The sequence below is a fragment of the Heteronotia binoei genome, chromosome 8 (genome assembly GCF_032191835.1).
Source record: "Heteronotia binoei isolate CCM8104 ecotype False Entrance Well chromosome 8, APGP_CSIRO_Hbin_v1, whole genome shotgun sequence".
Classification (NCBI taxonomy): domain Eukaryota; kingdom Metazoa; phylum Chordata; class Lepidosauria; order Squamata; family Gekkonidae; genus Heteronotia; species Heteronotia binoei.
The window spans coordinates 40,277,194-40,293,423 of record NC_083230.1 but is presented as its reverse complement, the minus strand read 5'-3'; the positions used below and the strand labels follow the sequence as shown (position 1 = coordinate 40,293,423).

The following is a 16,230-nucleotide window of genomic DNA, read 5'->3' as shown; positions in this document are numbered from 1 at the left end:
GCCAGACTTTCCAACACAGTAGTGGACTGGGTAAGCAGGAGGATACTGGATCAGACATAATGGATGCTTAACCAGAAGAATCAACACAAATTCTTCAACGGGTGATGCAGAGAACTGTCAAACTACAGATGGAGGTCATCCTGCTGCTTTAGACCAACATAGCTGCCCACTTGTATCTATGGGGTTTTTTTATTCATCGGGAAATTGACTTTCAATATCTTTTGTATTTCTTCATGGATCTTTATCCAATATTTTTTAGCTTTGTTACAACACCACTGCATATGATAGAAGGTTGGGTCTGTACTCTTGCACTTCCAACATCTGACATTGTGACTCTTGTTTGCTTTTGCAGTTTCTTTGGGTGTGATGTACCATCTGAAAAACATTTTGTACCACTTCTCTCTCTGTGTTTGAGATTCAGTAAACTTGATTTCTTTTTGTCCATGAAGAAATCATTGGCTCATTGGGATATTCTGTCCCACTGGCTCATTGGGATATTCTCTCCAAAGTTCTTCATCCATTTGATTATACAGTCCTTCACTTGTTCTGCTTCTGTTTCATATTGCAATAATATTTTATATATATTTCCTAACAGATTGTTTTAGATCACCCGTAATCAAATGTTCATAGACCATTTTTCTGTCTTAGGTGGCCTCCTTCCTTTGCTATTAATTCTTTGTATTTAGATGCCATTTGATGATATGTCAGCCATTGAATATTCTTTCCTTCCTTTTGTATATCTTGACAATATTTTATTCTTCCATGTCTCGTCATATCATCATAGGTTAAATAGTCATTTCCCCCCTAGTACTTGCATCGCAATAGACATGGATTGGAGATGTCACTTAACCATCATTGAAGGGATTGGAATTATCTTTTTTACTGCATTATCTCTATCTTTTCATCTTCTTTCTTTCAGCATTATGTTATGTCAGGCTTTAGACATTTTTTGTTGCATTGTTTTCTACTTCTGTGGTTCTTGTACTATTGCATTGTGTGTTGGATGCCTTATGCTGTCTGACTGAACTGTTCTCTATATTTTGTAATCTGCCCTGAGTTTCAGTGAGAAAGGTCAGCTATAAATCAAGTAATAAATAAATAAAACCTACAGTTCCTATGATCTTACCTCACATGGTCAGCAGATATAATAAGATGAAATAGTTTAAGATTCTGTTTAAAATTTCAAAATATTTTCTTAGTGCAAAGTGAGTGCCTGGACATCTGTACTCTAATGTACAATTCTAATCTGTACAAATTAGAATTTGATTTAAGGTTTCCAAAATCAGGAACCTTTGGACCACACAAGGAGATGAGGGAGGGAAGCATCATTACCCCCAATACACACACATTCAGGGGATGTTCCCCTTTGAGAGGATATATGCTGTTTCCTGGTCCAAAGCCCGCTTTCTGTGCCAGCTGCTCCAAAGTGGGATGTCCCCAGTGGCTATTAGCCATAGCGTATAGTTGGAATTCACTGCTCTGTATTCTTGGTGCTTGGTGGAGCAACAGTGGGAGGGCTTCTAGTGTCTTGACCCCACTGGTGGACCTCCTGATGGCACCTGGTGTTTTGGTCACTGTGTGACAATGTTGGACTGGATGGGCCATTGGCCTGATCCAACATGGCTTCTCTTATGTTCTTATGTACTCTGACATGAGAGTAACCTCATTGAGACTATGCAATCTAGTCTAGTCTAGTCTGTGTTTATGTAAAAATTCCCTGGAGTTTTAAAATAATTTCTGCTGCCTAGAGTTTTTAGTGGGGCTAGACTCCTAAAACAGCAAAACAAGAGTTGCACCAGTCAATGAGTAGGCAAAGACAAATGCTGACAGTTAAGTAGGGAAGTGAAAATTTAATGCTGGAATATTAAAAGCTCCTGCATGTTTTGTCATAGCTAGGTCAGAGGGATTGAAACATGATGTAATAGGAACATAAATTAAATAATATGAAAACAATCAAAATATAAGATATGAAAAACACATTAGAAGAAACCTGAGCACAAGTAAGAATGTTACATAAACTGGAAAAGCCTACTGACTATAAACATTATCATATTGCAGAGAAAAAACATACATACTTCCAAAGCAATCTAGAGGTCTGTTCACCAACACACAGTTAAAATCATATGTCTCAAGTATAAAATAGCACACAAAAATACATGGGCTAACAGGTTTGAAAATTATCTGAAATAGAATTAATTACCAAATGTGTTTATCTTCAACACTTTTCCCACAGGGCAAACTTACTGGGGGAAAAGGCAGGTCTTCTGTCTATGTTATCTGCAAGAGATCTGGGTCTTCATTTAATCTATGCAAAACCAAAAGGCCCATAGTTTACATGTGTTGAAGTATACCTCTAGTATGAAAAAATAATTATTCCTGTAGATAATAAGAATACATACTTCACTACATGCATCTTCAATAGGGTAATTTGTCATCAGTATCCTTGTCATACATTGTGTATTGGGAAAACACTGACAAATCTAAAAAGCCATATTGTAGAATATAAAAATAGCATCTGCCTTTAAAAGCAGATGGTCTCCTGGTTAATCACTTTATAGAACATAATAATCATCTCACACTCCTGTCATTCTGGGCCATTCAGAAACTAGCTAGCTATAATGATAAACTGTCACTTAGAAAAATGGATTTTGAGATTGGATACTTTGGTTTTTAAAAAAATTTCAGACATTTTAATTTTGGAACTCATCTGTTGTGAATTTGAAGATTCATAACTGATTCAAAGTATTGTTTACCTATTCAGTCAGGCCAATTTCCCACCAGAGCTTTAATCCTGGTTTAACTCTGTCCCCAAACTGACTTTCTACACTAAAACCATAGAGTCATAAAGTTGGTTTCTCTGCTTCTATGATTCTACTGTTGAAGGTCAGTTTGAGGACAGAGTTAAACCAGGATTAAAACTCTAGTGCGAAATTGGTCTCAGATTTTTCTGACAATCTTTTACAGCTGGTGCTAAATTAATGACTGGATATTATCTGACAAATATGATCATCTTGCTTATATCACTATTGCTCTTAACCAAAGTACTGAAAGTACAGTATAATTTCAGCTGAAGTTGCATAAAAAGTCAGCGTAGTGTTTGGCTCTCCTGTAAAATGTACTCATTGTGGAAACGGGTAAATGGTCTGCCCTAAGGTCAGAGAGACACAGAGGCAGAATGTCTTCAAGCACCTTCTTTGATGTGCAGAACAGCAAGGCAGGGAACAACTTAACAACACTGGAGTTCTAACTACTAACAACCCAGTTCTAATTAGTACATTTCAGAAGACACATGCATTCGAGTGTAGAGAGGGAGGTCCTAAGCTTATCTCTTAAAGAGATAGGTTCCATATACTACAGCCAGGATTATTGTCAAAATGGTGACCAAAAAGCATATTCTGACACTTAAGATTTTCTTTGATCAACAAGAATCACTGCTTCCTCCACAAATAAACAAATAAATTAACATAACATCTACCACAGTGGATAGTATAGTTGCCTCTGTGACTCTATATTTGTGATGGCCACCAGTAAAGATTGTCAATTTATAACTGGCAAGTGTCCTATTCCTCCTATAAGAATACATTTGCATGAAGGGGCACATAAACATAGATCTCCCTTAGAGATGTACTAATACAATAGTGTGCAAGACTCTACAAGCACCAGACCATTGAAAAGAGTAGTTGGTGCTGAATCTGCTGACTACAGTGAAGACTGAATTTGACAGCAATTCTAACTCAGTTTGACAAGTGTCAGTTCTAACTTTGTTTTGTACTAAAAGTATTTTTAAAATGTTTTTGAGCTAAGGTTATATGTTATTTAAAATTGTCAAGGTAGTAAACTCTACCTTATTTGAGTAGTTTTGTTCTCCAGACAGTAAAGAAATGGCACCTATCAGACATTAGAGTGTTTTCCATATCAATATATTGTTAACCAAATTGCCCTCAAATGAGGTATAGGGGAATTTAATAGATGGGCAAAGTTGGCAAATGTGCAGGGTCAGTAACCCATGTATACAGGAGGCAGTCTACCCAGGAACCCTAAACAATGAGATTTGTGGTAAATGAAAAGGATTTTTATTAGAAAAATAGTTCTAGCACACAAGGGAATAAATCACACAATCACATAGTCCTAGGAAAATGACAAGAAAATTGGATAGGGAAACATATGGGGGTAACACAGACAGGGAAATACTTTACCAGTCTAGAAGAATTCAGAAGCATGAGCCAATAGCGATGGCGATAAGGGAAGGGGGAGCTAGAAACGACCAGTGTATCTCACAATAATGGGCCCAACACTGATCAGGTATTTGGGGGTGGCAGTGGCTCAAGCAGCAAAGGTGGGGATACCACAAGAGACACATCGGACTGGCCAAAAGCTGGCCTTCTTATAGCCAAATTCATGTCCTGAGGCTCTGTCAGGTGACACCTGACATCACCCTGGAGATCATAATGGAATAAAGTAGAAAATTAAGCCTCATATAATATGAAATAAAGCCCCATGTTAACATTGGAAATTAAGCCACAGATAATGAAACATAAACCACATCAAACTCATCACAAAGGGAACTTCACATAGTGGGAAAAAACCACCTTTCATTACATTCCATATAAGTCCAATGGAGGACATAAATCCAAAATTTCCAGTCTGTTAATAGTAATAACGGATCTTCCAATGAAATTTCCAATGAAAAGATAGTGAATCATAAGATTTCCACACAGCTATGCTCAGGAGATATTTAGTAGATGAAATAATACTCCATTGTCCCCATTTCACAACTGCTTCTTCTCTAGCTGAATTTTTCACATTCAAGACATGGCAAGAAAGCTTCAAAGCACTATACTGCAACAAATAAAGCACTATAGTGAAACAGGTATCTGTGGCAAGACTTTATGAGGCTTAATTTTCTACTTTATTACATTATGATTTTCTAAAGATTGTTTTCTTTATTGGGGCTGGTACATGGAAACCTTTGGTTTTTCCCTTCTCCACCTTTCCATGATTTCTCTTTAGTTGATCACCCTGGAGGTGGCTTCCAGGAAATTGACAAAAGGATTAATGAGTGTTGATGGTTTTACCTAGTGCAAACCATTGCTAAAACAAAGAAATATGTCACTCTAGCACCAAATTACTAACTCTAGTGACACTTGAGCTACCATAATGGAGGAGGTCTACATAACAGGATTAAGTCCTCAATAGTGAACATCTTTCTGGATGTTTCATTGTGTCAGATGCTTGCCAAGATGGTCAGTAGGAACAGTCTTTTGATAGGTGTGAAGACATGACATTGTTGACAGTTGGCTTCTTCTTTTACATTTCCATAGCATTATTGGAGTATGTGGGGCTCTCGTCCCACCCTCATGACACTGGGCAGGATTGAAAGTTATTGTTCTAGGACATAGCAGGAACATGGCTTCTGTGAGGGCTGCTTCTTGGCACTGTCTTCTGATGACAGGAATGCAGCTGCAGGGCTGGGCAGCTCTTTACGGAAGCACAATGTAGAGTCCTTCTTGTCAGGAGAAACTCAAACAGTCACACCAATAGCAGGAACAGACAGGGAACTGTCTGGAGCCTGGCTGGAGAATCTTGCTGCTTTAGTTCACACAGAGTAAAATGTCCATAATGGGTTGGCACCCATGCCAAAGGTTTGAAGTTCAATAAAACTGAATGTCCAATAAGGCAGTATGCATGTGAGTTTAAGGGCAAAAGTCCATATTGGCTAAGAGTCCACGTGGGTCTGGCACCAGGGCCAGGGGAATCATGGTCCATAGATGGTGGAGAGGGGGTCCAGGGCTTACAATATGGTATAGCATCCCACAATTATTTTCATGTTGCATTACACAAGATGAGAAAAAATAATTCAAGCTACATTTCAATGTCATTAAGATAATGATACAAAGCAGTCAAGTCTGTATATTTAATTCCACAGCATAGCTGACATGTGGCCCTGATTTGCAAAGTTTTGACTACTTGTTCTTTCCTAATAGTAGAAAGAATCATTTATATTTGATAAAGTTACGTGGAGCCAGCCTGTGAAATTCACTGCTGTTGGTGGTCACAAAGTCATATGCTGTAACAAGTTTATTACAATGGCTAAATAATTTATGAGTAATAATATAGTTATCCATGCTGAGGTGGAAGTAATTAATACTTATGCTTCAGAAATCAAAAGCAGCAGATCCTTAACACATTTTGCTAAATACTTAAATATTCTGGCCACAGCACTACAATGTGTTAGTGGAATTGGAGGAAGAGACAGAGGTCACATACTGGGTCACATACAGTGGTCATATACTGGCTCAGTCTCCACATCATAATTGATAGTAGTAAGAAGTTTATCTTTGATAAAGCCCTGATATGCTTCTGAGAAACCCCAGGGTACCCTGGAACACAGTTTGAAAATTATTGATCAAAAGGGGGCACACAAAAGCATGATCTGTCTCAGTCATTTTGTTTCTGAAAATGATGCCTTGCTAAACTCCTAGGCAGTAATCTGGTGATCAATCAGATTTGCAGCTCTAACCCTGCTTGAAATAATTGCTATATGGAAATTACTGTTTTACTTTAATAAACGTAAATACTGAAAGAATAAACTTCAGATAAATTGCCAAATGACTCAGAAAGAATTAGCATCTGAGTCATCACTAACATTCAAAAACTTGGTTTCCAGTTCCAGAAATACACCAATATGGGCAGCAATCAGGAGTGATAGTATATATGGATAACAATAAGCACTCAATTATAAATAAAACTTGTGGTGAAAGAAATTATGATGAATGTTTGCTTGCATATGTAATCCATGTTGATATTTAAACAAGTACTGTGTGAAACTTAAATCCCATTGCTTATACAGTAAAAAAAGAAGGGAGAGAGCATTTAAATTATGTGTGTTCAGATATATCCAGTCTGAATATACACTCAAAAATAGTGTTTTTCATATCTGTTCAGGATCAAGATAGATATTCAAGAATCATCAATACTGGTATCCTGAATATTCTCAGTAATATTTGAGAAAACCTGGAGCTGGCATTTTAAAACTCCAAACTCGGCTGCTGTTGTTGATGATGATGTTGTTTTTGCAGATATCTCGGACAACAGAAGGGAGAGGGGAAGGGGGTAATATTCACAGGGCAATGGAATCACATGTTAGTAGAAGTTTGCCACTATGGTTCTACTTCGCTTCGGTGGTTTGACATTGGTTCTCTTGAGCTGGAAGTAGTGTCCCTTCATTTGCTTCAGTTGGCTTAGGTGGATTCTGTGGTTTAACACTAGATATTGTAGGTTTACCAAATTAGCCTGTGGCTCTTCTGGGATTATCTTATTTGACATTGGTTCTCTTGGACTTGTTGGTTCTGCTTGCAATGGGAGGTTGTAAGCCAGTGATTGCCTGCTGCAGTATGTTTGGCTATTCTTTGCCCTGGAGGAAGCATGGAGCCTTTTTTCCCCATCAGATACAACGGGGGATAGCTGGGAGCACATTGTTTAGGGGCCCATAGATTAGAACTTCTTGGTCCAATTCAATTGAATCCTGGAAGAGGTCCTTAGTAGACCGGCATCACTAACTCTGCTGCAATTTTGGTGTCATTAGCTTAAAAAAACAGCTACTCCAGCCTCTCCCCACTCCCCTGGAAAGATTCCCTGCAGGAAATAATGGTACAAAATAATTTTGAAATCCCAAGAAATACCTGAATCTGGATACTGAACTGATATTGGAGACCTGGTTAACACAGAATATGAATAATTTTGCCCTCTCTAAAATCCAGATTTAAAAACAAATAGTTATTTTTTTCCTGGTGCACTTCTCTAGTTTACATTCTTTTGCACTATCCTCCCCTCCCCTCAAAGTTAAGATTGTGGATGTACATTCTGTTGACATCTCTAACAAAGTTCCAATTTATTTGAAGGCTTTGGATTACCTCCCCTGTGTTTAGTGAACAGAGTAAAATGTTATACCACATTTCACAGAGCTTTCCACTGTCTCGAAACCCAGGGAATGCTTCTTGTTTAGCTTGTTGAGTAAACACTGTGAATCACTTGCACTAACCACAGAAAACTTTCAGTTTGTTAGCATGGAAATGTATTTTTGTTTCTTTACTGACTTTTACTGTTGAGCATTCCAAATAATATACATTTACCTTCCAGAGCATGATGAATGCCTCACAAACCAGCACAACTGTGATGAAAATGCACTGTGTTTCAACACTGTGGGAGGGCATAACTGTGTCTGCAAGCCAGGTTATACTGGAAATGGCACTGTGTGCAAAGGTAAGCCATAAGAACAAAAAGTAAATTCCATTCTAAACTCTGTTTTTTTCCACTGATACCAGAAAAGCTGCGTACCTTTTAATAATTCCAGTTCAGCAAATATAAAGAAGGCTGAGGCACAATTAAATCATTTCAGCATTAGGTCTTATACATTTTACAAATAAAACAGCAAAAGCATGCTTACCAGTGCATGTGGATACACCAATATAGCTTTCTAGCACATGTATCCATGCAGTGGTAAATGTGTATGTATGTGTAAAGCTGTGGCTTACTGGTGCGGGGGATGCACTCCACCCCACAAGACCCTTGAAGCCAGTGTCATGCTGCATCCAGTCGAACATCTTTCCTTTAGTTTTTAAAATGCTGTTCTGGCTGCATCCACTAGGGGCACAGGAAAGTCTGAGCATAGCATAACAGAACACCAGAAGTGTGATGGATTTTTTTTTTGTCATCAAGTCACAGCTGACTTATGGTGACCCTGTATGATTTTCAAGGCAAGAGAGGTTCGAGGTGTTTTGCCATTGCCAGCCTCCAGTTGGCCCTGTCTAGCTTCTGAGATCTGACAAGATCAGGCTGTCTTGGGGCTACCCAGGTCAGGACTAGGCTGAGAGTAATGTGACTGGCACAAGGTTACCAGCAAGCTTCCATAACATGAGTGGGATTTGAACCTGGATTTCCAGATCCTACACTACACTGACTCTTATGATGGAATGTTGGAATTTGATTTTTTTTTTTTACTGGCATGACTATATATACAAACTTAAATAAAATACATTTTTCACTGTCTGCGTTTCTTTTCTGACCAATGAAACAAAGTTTGGGTGCAGTGTCACCTTTAAGACCAAACATTCTTCTGCTCCTTCAGACCAAAATGGCTGAATTCAGGCATCACCTGAATTGATTTTCTGGCCATTATTATTTTATTTTTTTTGTCTCATGATTTGTCCTATAGAGGAGGAGTCCTGACCTGGATAGCCCCAGCCTAGCCTGATCTTGCCAGATCTCAGAAGATAAACAGGGCTGAGGTGAAGGCTGGCAATGGCAAATCGCCTCCAAATATATCTTGCCTTGAAAACCCTAGGAGGTTGCCATAAGACAGCTGTGACATGACAGCAAGGAGGACGGTGTTAACTATTATCTGCCCCAGACACCAAATAGGCTAAGTACACCATTGGTATAAAAGTGCCATCAAGTCACAGCAGACTAATGGCAACCCCATAGGGTTTTCAAGGTGGATGATTAAGCATAGGTGGTCTTCCTCTGCAAAATTATCCTAGGTGGGCTCCCATCCAAGTAACATCCCTAATTAGCTTCCAAGATCTTACAAGATTGGGCTATACTATACCATTACACATCCTGAGTGGTAAATGTAGCCCTGTTCAATTGTTTGACCATGTGCATGAGCCACTCTACACAGCACAGTATGTACAGAAAAATATTATATATTCCAGCTTGTGTGCTAGCCCCCAGATGCCCCTATACCCATGTATAGCAGTCCACCATGACCCTACAACAGCAAGGCAGGATTTATAGGATATAGTAGGGGCCTGTTTACCAGAGACACCACCCCAAAGGGAGGACAGAGGCAGCGGTGGAGGTGCACATGCAGGAGCCCTGCATGCTGAAAGAAATGGATCCCTTGAGCTGAAAAGAGGTCTGTTCAGGAACATCTGACCAAGATGGCAGGGCACTGATGTCTTGCCCACAAAGCCAGTGTGTTCTCTTGGGCAAGGGATATTGTCAGTACATACCACTCACACTTGGAGTCTGGATTTGTGGAAAAACTGGTTTTCCTTAAGGTCAACTAACCATTGGCAGGCTTCCTTGAGGTTCCCTTTGACAATGGCAAATTCCAATCCACAGTATAGGGTATATCATGCTTCAATCTGCTGCTTCCTCCTGCTGCCACTTTCCTTCTACCAACTGCTATTCCAAGGCTGGTCTCATTTACTCAACTGTGCTGTGCCCAGTGCTGTTGAGGTATTTCCCACCCATTCATCTATGTGTCTCTGTGTGTCTGTTGTTCCAATCTACTTGCTAGCGCTGCCCAGAGTATTTGTCCACTTGCCCATACATGCCCACCAGTGCTGTCCAGGCTGTTTGCCTACTCACCAGTAATGAAACTATAGGATCTTAGCGTACAGCTATGTAAATTATAAAACCGCTAAGAGACACCATAAATTTTAAACAACAAAACAGTAGAGATCAGTGGTGTTCAGACAAAGCTTGCATGTAGAACTTCAAATAGACAAGAACATGTAGCAAATAGACAAGAGCATGTAGTTCAAAAACAGTCTTTCCAAAGAGTAACAATATTCCAGTGTTTAGTTTGTGGAACTAAAAGAAGCCCTTCCAAAGACGTCTGTTCTAGATATCAAGATGTTTCATCTGTCTTTCTTCAGTTTGGAGGCTTATTTATCACTGGAACTAAAAATATACATACATGTCATGTTAAATTGTTATACAATAGTCAAAAAATAGTCAGACAATTGTCAAAACATCATAAACAGAACACTCACCCCAATCTTTATAATATATTCACAGGAGACCAACAAGGTTCAGAACATGTCTGTTATACTTCCAGGTTCTCAAAACTTTAGAGCCTTGTTACAACATTTTTAAAAAAACCAACAGGTGAGCTTAATTAAGCCAACAGAAGCATAGTTAAGGGGCCCTTAACTATACATGTTCAAGCTAACTATACATACAAAAACCACCAAACAATTTATAAAAATACAGTTTAATCAATTGCCCTGTTCAATCCCAAAGGTTAAAATGTTTTTAAATCATAAATGAACCTTGATTCTCTCTGTAAAAGACATTTCTGTATATCCAGTCTCTGAAATGGTTTATTTCTTTGTACAAAAATCACACAAAATGTTAAATTCTCTATACTATGTCCTGTAGATCTAAAGTGTTCTCCCATCGGGACATTCTCCACCAGTCTAGAAAGTCTAGATTTATGCTCTTAATTGGTCTTGTAGTAGATCCCACATATTTTTTCTGGCAAACACAAATTGCTAAATTAATTACATTGGAAGTTTTACAACTTGCAAAAAAATTGGCCTGTAGTCCTAAAGAGCTCTGCCTTCAATCATATGCTTGCGTGCCTGGCATCTTTTACACTGACGGAACTCTAGAGGCATATTATTAGTTTCTGGTACTTTAGCAAGTACATCTGCTCTCACAATGTAATTTCTGATGCTTTTTCCCTGTCTCCAGTCAATATTTGGTGGTGTATTACATCCTGGAAGATGCACTACCGCATGCCAATTTCTGTTAATACTTTGTTGTATTCCTTTTGACAAGGTAGAGTACTGAAATGCACAAGTGATCTTCCTCTGTTCTTTCCTATTTTTATATTCTAATAGAGTTTTCCTATTACACAAATCAGCCCGGTTTCTAGCCCTATTAACAACCTGTTCTGGATCTATGGGAGAACACTGTTTTGTTCTTTAAAATTTATGGTGTCTCTTAGCGATTTTTTAATTTACATACTCACCAGTAACAGCTGTCCACTGCTTCTTGGTGCCATTTTCAGTGCTACCTTGGTGGCATTTGCACTGTTCAAGGTTCATGCCCAGATTGTAGTCATTTCCTTATGCCTGCCACTAATGGCTGTTGCTGTGTGCACTTGCCACATCTTACAGTTCTTTGGGATTGGCACAGGCAGTGGGAAGGGACAGAAGACTGAGGGAAACCTTCTATAAAAGTGGTTTGCCTTTTTTGTTTTTTAAGTGAAAAATGGCTATTCCCATTGACTTTTACAAAGTTCCAGATATTCTGAAGTTCCGGGTTTTCTAAATTCCATATCTAAAGATCCTTAATTCCAAAATCAGAATCCAAATTCCAAAGGGTCCCAAATCATACATCAATCAGGTGCTTAAACATTGTATTGGCGCTATGAGAGGCACTTTTTCATGGGTTCATGACAATAGTATAGGATTTTGAGGCCCACATTCACCAGTGCACTGTCTTTCCCACATAATTTGGATCCTCTTAGCCTGGGAAGGACCCATGCAATCAACCATAGTAGATGCACTGTACACTGAAACATTCCCCAGTGCCATTGTGTGAACCTGGAGAAAAGCACCTTCTGAAACATTAAAATAGAACTTCAGCCTGCTGTAATGAGATCTCATTTATCATTACCAAAAATGATTTGTAGCAAGCCAAATTCAAACACTTATCTGGTTCAAACCTCAGGACATGGACCAAAAAGTTACAATATCTAGTAGATGAACAAGTGAGTTTCAAATATTCTGTGTTAGGCCATCAGTGCAGCTGTGAGACTGTTAGGTTTATTTAAGAGAGTCATCATAGTGCTGAGGAATCATATCATCATTTTCTTTAATGGTTTCAGCATTCTGCAAAGATGGTTGTAGAAATGGGGGAGCCTGTATTGCTTCAAATGTCTGCGCCTGTCCACAGGGGTTCACTGGCCCAAGCTGTGAAACTGGTGAGATACTCATTTTCTTTACAAGTGAATCTTATATCAGTTCATAAAGTTATACATGGATGAATCTATCAGCACTAAGCATGTTTATTCTATAGGAAGCAAAACATTTTATATACTGAAGTTATTAATGCAGTGTTATCTTGTACTGCAACTTCATCCTAAACTTGTGATATGATGGTGTCAGCTGCCATTGATTTCATTGGGCATTCTTTTGCTGTTTGTAGGGAAAGGCAACATTGACAACCTGGAAAGAAATAACAAAATTATAGAGGCAACCCCATGAATAAACCAACATAGAAATATGTTTTGTATTTCTGCACAAGTCCCTGCCTCTTCCTGTTCCCAGATATACAGGAAGCAATGTGTAATTGAGACGAGTAGATCACAGCCATGAGATAAAGAATGTGCATGTGCATACACACAAAAGCTTATACCTTGAATAAAACTTTGTTGATCTCAAAGGTACCACTGGGCTCAAACTTTGTTCCACTGCTTCAGACAAACATGGCTACCCTCATGAATCTACTCTTATTTGTTGTTGTATTACTGTATTTGTGCTAACTCTGCATGGCCTTTCAGGTTGATTGGCCTTATTTTAGGGCTGACTGCCTCTGTTGCCATTTTTCTATATTAAATATAAATCTTCAGGTTTATACATGAGGTAGTTTCAGAAGTGCTATCTCCATCCTACTTGCAAATATGTCCAGTTTATAAACAAAATATTCACTAGTCCGAACATCATTGAGAAAATGCTCTCTGGTCCATTTGAGAAGTAAAAATAGACCCTGTTGCTTGGTTTTAATATATTTGAAAAAATATTGCCATAGTGATATAGAGTATTGTCAAAGTAATAGCTGTTTCTCTTTTAAAATGATCCTGTGGCTGTCTTCAAGCATAATTTGGTTAACTCATTTGCTATGACTTAACAGAAGAAAACTAATCTTAGAGATTTTTTGTTTTAAAAATAAAAACACCAGACATATCATAGCACATTTAATTTTCTTTATCTAGTATTTCATCCCCCTTGATATTTCTATTAAATCATTCATCCACATGTACTATGATGTATTGATTCACCAGTTTCTCTGATACTTTCCTCTTCTATGTGCTGTTACATTTATTACCCATAACACAAAAAACCCCTCATATTGTAATATTTATGCATTTATTTGCTTCATTTATAACCTGCCTTTCTTGCTGAGGCTAAAGGCAGATTACAAAATATAAAAACAATGCAGTTAAACGGTGCACAGCATCCAATAAACAATGCAACAGGACTAGAATTACAAAATTTAAAGATAATGCAAAAAAGTCTAAGACATGACATACTATAAACAATGTTGAAAAATGAATTCTTCTACAAAGTAGAAGGCAAGACAGCAAAAACAAGATAATACATACAATAAACAGTGAGATAGACTCTCATAAAATCACTGTCTTGAACCATCCCATTATACTACAGCCCTGTTTCCTTCATAAAAATGAACATTTCTGTTTTACACATTCTGCAGAAGGATAAGAGGAGCCTTTCTGACCTCCTCAGGCAAGCTATTCCACAGTGGAGAAAGACTGTGTACATACCACTGTTGTTTTTATCCATTTTCAGAATGGCACATATAGAAGGCTTTCCTGAGATGAGTGAAGCTTTAATGGTAGGTCATTATTGGGAGGAGTGGTTCTGGCAGATAACGGAGTTCAAGATCATGAAAGACTTTGTAGATGATAATCAGTACCTAAACTGAACTCAGTATAACCGGTCAGTAGTCAAAGGAGTGACTGCAGAGACTCAGTTGTTTTGGATGATAGATCAGAAACCCACTCCTACCTCATTCCATCATTAGCTGGTAGTCAGTTTCAGATTGCTCCCTCCTGCCCCCCCCCCCAAAAAAAACTTGACTGTTATCAGACCTGCTCTGACACAGCAACAGTTCCAAAGCCAGGAGATCAGAAGCTACCTCTCAGTAAATCTGGTGATGACCTGGGAGTGGTTTCTTATTCTCCCACCCACAAAAAAACATTGCTGTCATCTAGCATCTGGAGGGAGATCTGAAACTGACTCCCAGCTAATCCTTTGATTACTTGAGAGTCAGCTTCTGAACAATCCTGTTTGACAGCTATTTGCATTGCTCTGCCTGAGCTAAAAAAATATAAGTTTGGCTTACTATCTCAGGGGTGGCCAATGGTAGCTCTCCAGATGTTTTTTGCCTAAAACTCCCATCAGCCTCAGCCAGCATGGCCAATGGCTGGGGCTGATGGTAGTTGTAGGCAAAAAACATCCGGAGAGCTACCGTTGGCCACCCCTGTAGTATCTGATTGTCAGTATTGAATACAGTATGTTTGGCTGCCCAACATGTTCCCTGCAAAATTCTAATTAGGATCCAATATGCACTATTTATTGATTTATTTCATTTAAAGTTCATCTTTCTTCTAGTAGCATACTAAGTACTAGTGATGGACATGGAATGAAAAAATGCAGTTCAATTTGTGATTCATAGTCAAATCACAAACAGAACCAAAACATTAGGCTTGTTTGCAAACCAAACTGGTTCATGGCCCTGCATCTCTCTCCTCAGCTGTTTTTGCAGCTTTCATAGGGAATCGAAAGCAAGGTATAATGATTTGAATTTATAAATGTGTGTTCCTTTAATTGTTGGTAAGCTGCAGTAGAGAAAGGGAGGGGTGAAAGAGGGGGAATGAGTGAGTGAGATGATTGGTTAGAGAGAGAGAAGGAGAGAAGTCACTCAGCAGTTAACTCTCAACAGAATGACATCAGTTAATAGTTGTGGTCAGTCAGCAGTCTACAGAGTCTGAGAAGCAGTCTTCTGATTGGAATCTCATACTAGTGCTGTGAAAGACATTAAGATTCTATGAAAGAAAAGTAAAATACTTTAGAGGACATATTAGGGACTAGATAGAGATAAAACCCAATATCGTCAGAGTATTATAGGAGTGTGAGAGACAGAAGCTGTTAGAAAGTTGAGTTAGGAAGAGAAAGGAGGATCTGAGAGAGAGGAGTTTGTGAAGCGAAAGAGTGATACCTCAGTCAAAAATTATTATTCACTGAAGAATTTACCTATAAACGTCTTGAAACCAATATGCTTATTGTACAAATAAGGCTGGTGCCAGATGGCCACCCCAGGGATGGCAGGCGAGTGGACAAAAAAGTGTGTCCAAATATTCACATCTGCCTGCCATCCCACTCCCACCCTTGACGTGTCCCCACTGTAATAGGGCTGGCCTGAAGAGGTACCCCTTTTCTGGGGCGACTCTGAGGCTGTATGGCCAGAAAGTACTTGGGGAGTGGTAGACAGAGTGCATGAGCACTCTGGATACTCCCCTGGGGTGCCTGCAGCCCATCCCTGTTCCACGGGACATCTGGATGCTCCAGGGCGCTCCAGTTTCTACCAGCTCACTTCTGGGTCAGCACACTGCCCCTGAGCCGGCGGTGTGGAACCAGCCATAACGTTTCATTTTGTTTATATTAATCTGGAGTCCTATGGAATTAAATT

The 16,230-nt window shown here is 38.9% G+C and overlaps 1 protein-coding gene across 4 annotated transcripts in view; it reads left to right on the top strand.

Moving 5' to 3' along the window:
- NELL2 (neural EGFL like 2) overlaps positions 1 to 16,230 on the top strand; it is a 271,279-nt gene that overhangs the window by 191,694 nt on the left and 63,355 nt on the right. For all 4 annotated transcript variants that reach the window (XM_060244945.1, XM_060244946.1, XM_060244944.1 and 1 more), the window contains 2 exons: positions 8,140 to 8,262; positions 12,626 to 12,721. In XM_060244945.1, the coding sequence (XP_060100928.1) occupies positions 8,140 to 8,262; positions 12,626 to 12,721 (219 nt within the window). The remainder of the gene's footprint in view (positions 1 to 8,139; positions 8,263 to 12,625; positions 12,722 to 16,230) is intronic.